Source organism: Pyrgilauda ruficollis, unplaced genomic scaffold (assembly GCF_017590135.1).
Source record: "Pyrgilauda ruficollis isolate IOZ18807 unplaced genomic scaffold, ASM1759013v1 scaffold89, whole genome shotgun sequence".
Taxonomy (NCBI): domain Eukaryota; kingdom Metazoa; phylum Chordata; class Aves; order Passeriformes; family Passeridae; genus Pyrgilauda; species Pyrgilauda ruficollis.
In genome coordinates this window covers 589,151-602,210 of record NW_024530932.1, presented here as the reverse complement: position 1 = coordinate 602,210, position 13,060 = coordinate 589,151, and the positions used below count along the sequence as shown (strand labels likewise).

The 13,060-nt window shown below is 41.9% G+C and overlaps 1 protein-coding gene across 2 annotated transcripts in view; it reads right to left on the bottom strand.

Moving 5' to 3' along the window:
• TECRL (trans-2,3-enoyl-CoA reductase like) overlaps positions 1-13,060 on the bottom strand; it is a 58,993-nt gene that overhangs the window by 13,221 nt on the left and 32,712 nt on the right. The window contains exon 4 of one of the 2 annotated variants that reach the window (XM_041488225.1): positions 11,665-11,768. In XM_041488225.1, the coding sequence (XP_041344159.1) occupies positions 11,665-11,768 (104 nt within the window). The remainder of the gene's footprint in view (positions 1-11,664; positions 11,769-13,060) is intronic. The other variant, XM_041488226.1, reaches the window with a different exon arrangement.

Below are 13,060 nucleotides of genomic sequence, written 5' to 3'. Positions count from 1 at the left end.
AGAACTTAAATGACACATAAGGGATTCTTCTGCAGTCTCTTTAGCAAAGGAGCAAAATCCATCTAGGAAATGAGAGGTTTCTGTGCAGAGCATTAACCCAGTCAGGAATGCTTCATGGAAGGTGGTCAAAAGCACAGTTATCTCCTCTTTATATTTTTGGCTGTGCCATCAGGTGCCTATTTGGAATCTAAATAACACTGAAAAACAAGGCCAAGAAACTGAAGGCAGCCTGCTTTTTGCCAGTGCTTTTTGCAATTAAGTGGTACATCAGTTAAAAGCCAACCAGGCATGACAGAAACAAACACAGCTTTGAATCCTGGTAGCTTGCAGAGTCATCTGGAAGGGAGGCTATCATTGCTGAAATTTGGTGGAGGATGGAAGAGCAGGACCAGCCTGCATGGTGCTTTGAGCTCTTTTTTGGTTACTGTGTGGTTCTCCTCCCTGTGCAGGCACCAGCAGAAATAGCCTGTGGTGGGCAGACTGGACAAATTGCCCTACTGTGACAAAAACAAAGAAGAAATCATTTCATTCACCATTGTCACCCCTGCTAGGCACGGAGAGCTGAGAGGAGGGGCAGGGAGAGAAGGCAGAGTCATGGAGATGACATGAGCCACCCTCAGTTTTGAGGTCTAACTTTGGTTGGGTACAGTCTGTATTGCTTTTTGTTGGGGAACATTCTTAAGCCACACACAGATGGAAGAAGTAAAATGACATTAGATTTGATCACCTGTCACTGACCACTGGATTGAATCCCAGAATAAAATGGAAGTAGTGTAGTCCTACACATTTACAAGGACTGGCAAATCGTATCTCAAGTGCCTATCATTGCTTCAGGGAGAAAGATTTATAGCTGTTGGGTTATTTGGCTTTATGGTGTTTATTGGCACTGCTGTAGAATTGTAATGAACCTGTGGCTTAAAGAAGCCACACTGACTTTAGACCACCTTTTATAGAACTAGTGTTTGGCCCCCATCAGGCTGTTCTTCTAATCATCTTTGGAAGAACATTGAAAGAGAAAGGTTTTCCTACAGGGATATCTGGCAATTAGGTTCCCTTTTCCTCTGTTACAGGGGAAGTCCTGCTACGACTGGATTACATTTTGAAATGTAATCCAGTCGTAGCAGGACAGTCTCCAAAAGTAAGAACAGACTTAAGTGTTCTCTACCAGGGGAACATCAAATTCCCTTTTTGTTCCAAGTGACATCATGACTCCTGTGCTCCATTTAGATTCTGCATGATCCCAAGAGCAGGTGTGTGTTTGTGTGTGTGTTAAACTATTCAATCCAGGAGTCCAAAAGCACTCATTGTGGAATACCTCACAGCCAAGGGCTTTTTAGAATTTTGTCCTGATAGCATTTGTATGGGTCTGTTCCAAAATGTGAGCCCACTGTGTTTGGCATTCTGCAAACACTGTAAGGGATGGTCTCTGCTATTTAAACCTAACACACTAAATCTAGACACTATGGTGTGTAGAGGACAGAGGTGCAGGTAATGTGGTCTGAGCAGGTCAGGGGAAGAGCCTGAAATGAACTGCTTTGTTCAATGTAGCTTTTTCTCTCTGCCATGAGCTGCACCAAAAAGTACATCCGTAGCTGCCAGCTTTCAACATCTGTTTGGCACAAGCACATTACAAAGCTGCCAGGAAGAGTTTGGCAGGACTTAGCACCAAGTTGTGTTTACTTGTCACCGCACCAAATGCTCCCCCCTCACCCCCTGACTGATTTCAGATGTTGAAAGAAGGAGAGTTTTGAGATTTAGTAAAAAATCCAGTCTCTTTTTAAAAGCCAAAGCTCCAGACACAAGATAACTGAATCCTTGTGATGAGGTTTGGTGTAGGAAGGGGGAATGCATGAGTGCAACTCAGAGCAGCAGTTGAGAGCACTCACAGCAGTTCTTGAGCTGGGGTTTGTGGAGGGGAGCAGCATCAGGATGCTCAGGGTGGGGACAGGGTTCAGTCTTGTCTGCGTGTCAGTCACATCACCCACGTGGAGGCAGCTGGTGCAGGGCCAGCCATGAGATTTGCAATCACACTGGGCACTGTCCGGAGACAGGACTGTTTGCTTTTGTGGTAACTGAGTCACATTGTCACATAGTTAAATCAGTAACATTGTGTTTTAGAGGATGAGGCTCAATTTGCTGCAGTAGTTTTTGCTGTAGTTTAGTTTAGGTAAGTTTCAGACTCTTTCCTTCTGTTGCATCTCCCATGCTGTGATCACTGCTCTCATTCTCTGGCCTACTGATTTTAAATTTGTCATAAATGAAAAACGAGTTTCAGAAAGGCAGGCAGAGAAACTGCTAAAAATTCCTGTGAATTCAAGCAGGTGAACAGGAAAGTAGTCTTAAATTAACACAACATTACAATTATTGGTTCTACCCACTGGCAATCAAGGGCAAGCACCATTCTTTTACTATTGATTCTCAATGATTATGTGCAATTAAGACTAACTAGTATCTTCATACTCATCCTATAGCTGACTAATTGCTGGGCTTGGGGAGTTACTTCTTGTGTCAAGGATCAGTTCAACCCATCATTTTTATAGGTGCTCAAAATTAGTAATCCCTGCTGACACATTCTGCAAAAATAATAATCACATTTTTAAACAAAGGCCTGAAAGTAATAACATTGTAGCTTGTTGTTTCTGAAAAAAAGGAAATATAATTTTTAAGTGATCATTTAAAACACAGAGCACATTTACCCTGTAGAAATGTAAAAAGAAAAAAGAAAAACAAACAAAACCACCAAACCCCAATATTTAGAAGAAAATTATTTTTTCTTTACCATCTTGTGGTCCTGCCTAGATTATTTTGATGTATTGGGTGCAAGCAAATATGGTGATCAATAGTAAGCACAAATACATTTTCCTGGAGGAGCAGTATGTCTCTATAACAGTGAGCATATCTCAATAGGATTTAACTGTTGAGCTCATCATCAACTACATGAAGAGACAAAATGGGAGATTGCCTTTTTCTTTCCACATCTGTACACTCTTCTTCATTTCTTGCACAGTGTCCAGTTCTCTTACCTTCCTTCTCTCTTCTCCAGTGTCTGACATTATAAACTCTGTAGACCTCTTATTCTCAGTAACATAAAGTGCTCTTAAATGAAAGTATTCTGGAATCAAAACTCTCCCCAGCATGGTCAGCATACAGGGTGCTAAAATCAAGCTTCTTTAACCATCTGAGTTATTAGTCTTCAGAGAACTGATTCAGTAACACCTAAACTGGAAATATCTACTACACAAACATCAAAATTGAGATCCAAAACCAGTCAAAAGAGAGCTAAGTAGAAGTTTCCATTGTCCAAGAGATGATGGAACAAAAGGTAAAACCATACAGGAGAGCTAATCTGCAAATCAGCAAAGCATCTCATCTTGCATAACCAAATTGTACCTGCTTCTCTTATCTCTTATTCAGCTCATCGTGCCAGGAACACCTTGCTGAACAGAGTAACAGCCAGGAATTCAAATCCCAGACCTTGTGAGGTATATTTAGGGAGGTATGAATGCTGCAGAGGTGAAAGGAGTTCTTTAAAGTTATTGGAAGGATTTTCTGATTGTTAGGGGTGATATAGTGCCTGACACTGTCCCAACAGGTCTGCCAAAGAGAGAGAAAAGGATTTTGATATGAGTTAAAGTACCATGTGGACTGGTTGGGAAAAGGCAGGACAGGACAAAAGGAAGTTGTAAACACAGGCAGTGGAGTGGAGGGAATCTGAAAAAAGTCCAACCAAATCTTTATAAATGAACAGCCCACATATTAGTATCTTCACATGAGGGAGTAGCTAATTCCTCTCTGTAATGTTTATGACCTGCCCTTTCTGTAACACCACACAACACATCCTATCTTGTTGCCTTTTGGCATAGTCTCACATTATCTCATTTATGACAAGCAGCAGAGCTGAGGAAAGGCCATACAGCCTCTTCCACACTGATCCCTTTCCTGCAGCTCTTTCCATGCCATGTAGGGCCAGTTTCCCCATCACCAGTGCTGCTTGTGATGCTTTCTCTTCCCCTGCCCACGGGATGTCAGGATGGAAGCAGAGGGCATGGGATGAGGGTAATGCCTGCAGCCAGGACAATGACTTTGGGTTGCTGTCTGTAGTCCTCAGCCCAGCAAGAGATACAAAACAGCTCAATCATGTCCTGGGTAAGTCTCATGGAGAAGCAGCTGCAGTATATAAATTATCTAATGGACAGGGCTTAGTTTCTCTGATAAATGTGACACAAAGGCAGTCGCTGCAGGTCTGAGCCAAGGTCAGACTGGCACAGTACATACTGCACAAAGAGGAGGATCTCCTGCAATCAGACAGACAGACAGACCATTGCTGTGTGTGAGTGTACAGAGCACAGCTGGGATTTCAGAGAAACCCAAGAGAAACAGGCAGTTAAATCCTCCCAAGTCCCCAGATCACTCTAAACTTAGTATATAACTGCCTTAGACTCCTTTTACTATCCCAGCCCTAAGTACTCTTGAGCTAATGATCATTAAGAAACATTATTAATTTCTAGTTTCATTTCTACTTCATACGCTTTGTTACCTCATTAAAGGCCTTATAGTTACCTGGGGATGATAATGGCATAATTTTAGCACCTCCCCTAAATCTTCACCTTCGTATAAGTTTTGTATTTTCATGTTTGCAAAAATCCACAGCAGCAACAATTTTGCATCAGGTAATACAGTTCTTAAGGGCTGCTTGAGTATTCAATTACTTTTTGTTCCATTTCTCATGGAACTGGCTAATCCATTCTACAAAACTTAAATTGTGCAAGCAGGGGCACCTGAAACTTCCCTTGTCTGGGCAGATTTTGTAGGGAATCAGTGTCTATGAGTATTTCAGGCTGCTGCTCAGTATTTACTGCAAATACCAGAGATAGGGATGGATTTGCTGTATGATTTTGTAGGCAAATTGCAGCTGGCTCTGGCCAGTTTCAGGAGCTGGGGAGTGAACAGCGATGGAGGCTGTTAGTCCCTGAGTCAGGCCAGTGAAACAAGGGAGGTGAAATCTCAACTTCCTCCTGTGTCTTCTCTTAAGACTGACCTGTCTGAAATCATGGCATCAGACCACTTCTTTCTATGGTCAACATTCTTCTCTGAGACTGTAAGTCATTTCAGGTTTCTTACTCAAAATGGAAAATTATTAAAAATTAACAATTGTTATTCTTATGCATACACAAACATGTTGTATATGTTTGTACCGATGCATATTCAGTGAAGACTCCAAGTTCTGTTTGTAACCAAACACCAATGTGAGTTCAGGTTTGCTGCCAAATCTTTCCAGGTCTTTGACAGCCTTTTGAAATCTGCCTTATAATATGCATCATTTTAAAATGTGTATTTGTCATCTGCTATGTAGATACGTAAACAAAATAATGCTTTTTAAACACCTGGTTATTGTAAGTAACCTTATCTGTGCTTTTCATCCAGAAGCCTCAAAGCACTTTGCAAAGTGGAAAATACTGTTACTTTCTTGCCAATGTTTTGGAAGCTGAAATACAGAGAAATTCAGTCACTTGTCAAGGGCAGTGACTTGGGTGAAGGGACACCTGGTCCTCTCAAACACTGGTTCAGTCTCTGGTTCACTGTGCTGAGCACTGGTTCACCCTGTGGTTCACTCTTTTCTGTGCTCTCATCACACCCTGGATGGGGTCAGGCAAAATTCCCCATACAAAATAGTTGTGCCAGGTTTATGCATTCTAGAGGGACTAACACTGCTCAAATTTGCATAGATTGACAAAATGTCAACCTCCTTAGTTACTCTGAATACAAATAGGAAAATGTCTACATTTACCAGCTCTGTGCATCATGCAGCTTTTTGTTCCTTAAGTAGCAGAAAGAGTTTAAGCATAAAGTTATGTATAACTGGAAGAAATATATTGTTCTGTTTAAGTTTACTGAATTTCCTCTACCTTCTTTTTGCTCTCAAAGGGGTAAAAACTCAAGGGCATTCCTATAAACACTTAGGCATAGGTCTTTCAGTCTTTACTGTGCTTAAGAGTAACTAGAACCCTCAGAATTAATTTTTCTAGTAGCTCCCTAATTCCATTTGGCAACTGAAAAATTGACACTCTGGCATGGTTCATTGTGAGCTAGTGGCATTTGTTGCTGAGACCAGAGAGAAATTATTGCAACACTGTTTGCATCATTAGAAGCAGCATGTGAGGAATCCAAATCAGCCAGCTGGGCAGCTTCAGAGATCTCCTCTTCCCTTATCAGTTCACTTCATGCTGCCACTGGGCAGTAACAAAGAGCCAGAAGTACATGTGGCCCAAGGAAAGGCACAAACAATATAAAACCATGGCAAGAAATCAGGCAAAGGCAAGCTGTTCTCTCCTGATAACCCTGGAGGCTGAAAAATATTAGACTTCATTAAATGAAAAGTAAGAGCAATCTCGTGTGCGTAGTTTGCCTTTGTGAGAGGTCACAATGTTTTTAAAAGTTCTCAGCTTTTGACTGGGATCAGCTCAAGACTTGGCCAACTGTACCAAGGTAGAGCAACACTTAATGTGTGGTCAAGCAGAAACCTCTGCCAAGTACAAATTGTTAGCTGTAAAACAGAGGTGCTTTGCATCACAAATAATTGTAGCTGGAAAACGTCCTGTCAGGGAAATAGTGACTTCTTTTGTTTCCTGGAGATCATCTTCTATACCAAATTATCTATTGATCCAAGAGGCTTAGCAATGAAAACCCGTTTGACAATTTTTCTATCTTTGGCACTTTTTTGTAGCCGCTCTTAGGGCACCCACAGATCCACACAGAAAGAAACTTTCTGTTTATTTGGCACTTCTGCTAAGTTTCTCAGGTATCCACAATTCCCTGAGTGTGTTATTCAATTTGTAGGGTCCACAAAATATGGAAACCCTGATATGTATCTGCTGAGAACCATATTCAGTGACATTCTCCTCTGCATCAAACAGATTCTCAGCTCTCTCTCTTACCTGGACCTCAAGTTCCTTCCTAAGCTATGATAATATGAGTTTTCTTACACTTATCATCTTTACACTGTCTTACTAGTTTGCTGGGATTCCCAGTCCTCACACTTCTTCAAACTCCTGAGATCCTCTCTTTTTCCTTCTGTTGTAATTGTCTGTACTTTTACACCCCATTGAGAGGTTATAAACCTTTACTGAAGTCTCTTCTTCTTCTTCTTCTTCTGTTCCCAAATTAGGGAAAATATCTTAAGTTGTTCCCCAAGGGGAGTCCAAGCCTAACCTCAGTGTAGAGAAAATGGAGAAAAAGAGTCTGCAGAAGTTTGGCTTTTATTTTTTGGTTTTTATTCCAAAGCCATCAATATGCAAATTGCTTCCTATCACAATCATCCCATAGACTTCCTGGGACTGTTCCACAATTACAGGACCAATGGACTGAGCTGTGCCAGACAGTCAGAGCAAACTGCTGCTCCTCTGTTCACCAACAGGACCAAAAACTTTGATGCAAGATGAGAGAACCACACTGACCAAAACACTGCTTTCCCCTTGAGAGAACTGCAGCATCTCCTCCCACTGTCTCCACCTGCTGTGCACAACCACAGAGCCTCACACACAGATCCCCTCCTGGCTTCTTGTTCATTTCCCACAACGTTTAACTTGGTGATAAATTTGCTTGCCAGCCAGGAGAGAACAGATCAATTAGTGAAAAATGTGGCTTTTCAGACTTCAAAGATGCTCCTGGGTTTAAAGATGTATTAGTCTATACATTTCTAAATTGAGCAGAATCTTTTTCATTGGAAAATTTGAAGTGGAGCAGTTCTGCTGCCAGCTTTACTATTTTAAGACCCTCAGGAGTCAAAGTACTTGAGCAATCCCTAATTTTAAATCACAGTAGCAAAAAATATTTACTGAAGTACTGTGTTTCAGGGTTATACTTCTGAAGTTCATAGGCTTGGTCATAAATTTTTTTTTCCAGTTCTATGCTGTTTTCTCAGTTCTATTTGGATCCTTTTGGTAGCTGGCCCAAGTAGCAACAGGACAACAGAAGCTGATAAATCAGAAATTGCAATCTTTGCTCAAATAAGAAAAGCTTTACCAGCAGTGTAAATTTGAGCCAGAAGAATGGAATTTTTTTCTGTTTTTTCTTCTTTTCACTACAGCAGCAGTGTGTAATCCTAGCAGTTAAACACCAGAAATGTTTCAAAAAGTCACCATGCCATATTGCAATTATGTAAAAAGAGGTGTCTGTCAAACATGCTTAGACCCCAAATTGCATAGAGATTAGACATAAAAGCTATCACTCCAGTGGTGGAAATTTCAAACAACCCTGGGAGTAAAATCTTTACAGGGCCATATAGAACAAATCTATAAACTCAGCTCCCATTAGTATCTCTGCAGCATCAGTCAGAAAACCTCAACTATGCCCTCCAGGCAGGGTAAAGAAATTGGTAAGCCTTGTGCAGAAGTAAATTATGTGTTTCAGGTAATATTTGTTTTATATAGAAGAAGGGAGAGTAGAGCAAGAGTTCTAACAAATTTCATGGTACTAAGAAACTGGTTTTGTTTTGCCCCTGAATTATATTCTGGAAATCAGCCTTGGAGGGTCACCTTTCTTCTAAAAGAGCCAGCTGAGGTTGAATATCTACTTTTATCCCAGAAAAGGACCTCATTTCTCAAAAGAGACTGACAAATAATTGTTCCAGTGGAGGAGAATCACAAATCCCTCACCCCAGTTTGTCCTCCTCCCTCCAACAGAGCAATCCAGCCTGTAGAGCTTGTTGAAAACTGGTCAGCCAATCTCAGAGCTGCGGGGAAGTGTGAGCCCAAGGTAAGTCTGGCATTTCACAGCACAGAACACCAAAAAATATTTTGGTCACTGTGCAACAGTGTTTTAGGAAAGCTGAGGGGGAGGAGGAAACATCTTTCCTGCAAGGTGTCAGCCTCTGGCAGAGGGACTAAGTAAGCAACAGGAGAAAACAAATCCTTAAGCTGCCAAGGTGGAATGTGGCAAGTATTATAAATCTCAGACTGTCCATGCTCCAAAAGGGAAGTCTTGATTTTCCCAAACTTACTGATACTCTTTGTCTGGGAACAGACAGCAGCATCACCTTTTATTTTACAACATGTTTGGAAAGGGTGCTGCTCCCAGGAGGTGGAGGTCAATTCTATTTTCCCATTTTAAAAACCAGAAGTCATTGTCTTGGTGTAAATCCCCAGCACTGGTCCCAGTTCTTCATCCTCAGGCGTGATCTCCAGTGAGGTGACAGAGCCCCAGAAAACACAGCTCTGTGCTGAGGGTTCCCCTAGACAGACCCATGCCCAATGCATGGACCTCTGGAGAACCAACACGTCTCCATGTTTTTCAGTTTCTATTTTTGGGGTCCAGACCGGAATGTGGCCCTTTGTACCTTAGCTATCGTTTTGCTGACAAGATAAGAATATTTTTATTCTGTGCTTTGTTTGTTTAAATGTCAAACCTTTAAATCAGAAGCCTCCCTCACTGTGTGCATAAATCTGGTAGAGCAAAAAGGGGGATGGGAGCACAGGAGATCTAGACAGTAAACATGGCAGTAAAACCACACATCCTGTGTACAAATGCATTTCTAATTGCTGTTGTTAGAATACACTCTTCTGTGAACCTTTTCTCTATTGCTATAGACCAGCTATAATATAAAATTCTCTTGACTGTTTAAATGATGTGGCTAGGAAGAAGATTTCTCCCACTGAGGATAGAGACAATTTAGAATATGGAGCAGAATGGGATAAGATGAATATTCAGAAACTCACAGAGTCAACTTTTTGCATGCAGATTAACTCATAAAAAAATGCCACTGCCTGCAGTACCTACTCCTGGTCATAACTGCAGTATTTATAATGGGATATTAAGCTTTAGTTATGTTACTGTCTTAGGCTACATAAACCACCAGGAAAAGAGAGAATAAATAAGGTTCTTGCAGATTACTTAATTGTAGCAAACAGGAAGCTGCAGTAATCACAATTTTGCTTTGCAAGGAAATTCCATGGTTGAGAGGTGGTGGAATGGATTCATGAAGGAATCGGGACTGGCATTAATTAGTCTGGTCCCAGCAGGCCATTAATCAGAAGGGGGTAAAGCCTCAGTAAACTCACAGACCTCTACTCAAAACAGGTAGGTCACACAGTGGGAAATGCTCTAGCTCCACTGAAGTAAACTGCTGGTCACCCCCGAGGGATTTGGATCCTTTCAGAACTGGGAAGGATGGACACAGGTCATGTTCTTCCTCACAGGGACTAAAAGCTGCCAGAATTTGTGCTGCTCAGGAGAGGGAGAAGTGCATGTGATCTTGAGCAGCTGGGATGGATATGTGACCTTATAGAGCTGATCCAGAAGCTGACTTTTCCCAGGTCAGGGGTTACTGTTACCTTTCCCTTGAGTGTACCTTGCAAGAAATAAGGAACTGTAAAGTAGCAGGTCCATTCCAAGTGTCTTGTAGGAATGCTTCCTAGCCTGTAGTGACCTATTGGAGAGAGGAACTGGGACTATCAGCTGCAAGCTGCTCAAACACCTGACACTCAAAAGCTCCATCCTTGTAGGCACAGCCAAGGAAGGACAGTGGCTTGTAGTCCCCCCATGTGAACAGGGTGGGATCTGTGAGCTGCCTAATAATTTGGCAACAGCCATGATGCCAGTTAGCAAAAAACTCACTTGTTTCATTGAAGGAATTGCAAGCAATCAGAGGTTTGCTTTCCATTGCCATAAGTAGTCTTATCATAGCTTTTCTGGCTTTCAGAAACTGTAGGTCTGTCTTACCTGTGTTTCTCACCACAGAAATTTGGAATCTCGTTGCCCAATGTACAGATGTGGGCTGTGTGTTACTTCAGCTAGTGCTCTACATGCAAACTGCAGCAAAAGCTTGGTCAGAGTGATTGTGAGACTCCTCTCAGCTCCTCCACGTGTGCCTGCTGCAGGACATTGGAAAGGTCGCTTCTCCCATTCCTTCACTGTCCTTTCAAATCCTTCTACTGTCTTCTGTCTTTGGGCTGTGAAAGGATTTATTCACTTCTCACTTTCCCAAAGGAGCCTGTAGGGTTAGAGTTCCCTATATCCCATCTGAGTGGAATGTGCTGCCTCTCTGTCAGCACCCTGACCTTCCAGCAGCTGCTTATAGGAAAATAACTGAAGTCAAACCAGGTCTACATACGTCATAAGACAGGTATTATTGTCATGGAAAATGCTTTTGTTTTACAAGGAGATTCAAAAGTTTTTACTCTTGGGCCTGGCTGGACATCTTCTGCCTGGAATCCTTGGTCTCTGTCAGAATTGTTCTTTGCTTGAACAAAGAGTAAGGCATTTCTATCCAATTATTTTCCTGCATTAGTAACAGGATTACTAGAGATCCATTTTTTCTTTATAACATGCTTCCACTTTCAAAGCTGAGGAGCCTTTCAGAAAATTAATGTATTTGGCTACAGTTTTGCACAGGCATATGAGCCCAAGATAAGCTAAAACTGTTTTTTAAAATTGGGTTTTTTTCCTCAGGCAATATTTTTATGTTCCCCTTCTAATCTTTAATTGGAAGTCAGAGTTAGCATATTGATAACTTGGCTCACTCTCCATTTAATTCTGTTTTGAGTGCTGATAATCTAATTACACCATTTTACATAAGGAAGCACAGGCTGAGGAAGTTGAAGCAATTTGATGCCAAAACATATGGCCCATTAAGATGTATCATGCTGACTGTTACAAGGACATACTTACTGTGGTCCAACCAACCTGCTGACCCAGGTCTGTAAAATACAGTGTAATGATGGAGGAGACGGCAAGGCTTTGGATGCTGATGGAATCCTTCAAAAAGGGCCCGTCTGCAATGACAAAAATGGAAGAGGAGATGGCATGAGCAGCAGAACCCTCCTGAGGGCACAGCACTGTGCTGAGGCTGCCCTGCTGGTGCTCCAGATGTAGGTCCAGCTTGGATTCTGATTTACTTTGGTGACTTGGTACTTATTCTCCAGGTTAGCAACCCAGAGCTCTTCCATGAGAGTTATTCCTTTCCCATTTTAACGAAAGCGTGAGGCTGCTGTGGCAGCGGGCAGCAATGTGTGACAGTTGTACTCTGCTGGCCCTGTTAATGTGCCCCATGAGAGACAGGCCCTGCCATCACACACACAGCTCCACAGAGCACCTCTTGTTCTGGCTAGCTGGACTGATGGCAAAGTCTGTGTTACACAGCCTTTCCCTCACTGACATATTTTGCTCAAGCATTTGCATTCTCAGGCTGTTTTACGTCAGGCAGTGCCTGATGATGAATGCAACTTCTTGGGCAAAGGCTCACGATCCAAGAATTCTTTGCTAGCTGTCTGACCTAGGCAGACCATGTGTATCTGAGCATTACATTACTGTTTGCATATTCTGAGGCATCTGTTTCCATCCTAATGGATCTAGAGTGTGCAGGCAGACACATGAAATAACAATATTTGGTTTTCTTTTTTTTTTTTAATATATGAAGTGAGCTGGCTATTGGAAAAATCCAACAGCCATTGGCACAGGATGTTGCTATGGCTGCAACACCTCTTTGCTCTTTTCTTTATGTATGGTCTCCCTTTCAATATAAGTTTGTTGACTGTTTACATCAGTGAGGGTGCTAAATTCCATCAGGTGCTGGTGGAATTTAGCACCCATCAGCCTCATTTTCTATGGCTTTGCAATTCTACACATCCACAGACCAAACACCAAACAACCCCTGGCAGCTTTATTTTCCACTGCCCTGTCCACCAAGAACTTGTGGACTGACACAGGGGCTGCCTCTGGCAGCCAGCTGCATCTTCTGGTGAAGCAGTGAGCAAATATTAAAACAGGAAATGCAGTAAGGGAAGAAAGGGAGTGAATGGGCTTAAAACTGCCTTGTCTTCATGGTGTGATCATACACTGTGTTCTGGAACATTTCACTCAGTGGTTATGAAAGCCATTAGGTTCCTTTATTAATGAGAAAAACTAGTAAGGTAATAATTGATGTCAGTTGATGAGAATGTACCGACAGTTCACCCAATAACACGTATAGAGAGAGCAATGCTGTGAGGAGGAGAATCTGTCAGAGGATTAGTAACACATTAGGTGGATTAGTAATTAGTAATACATTAGGTGGATTAGTAATTAG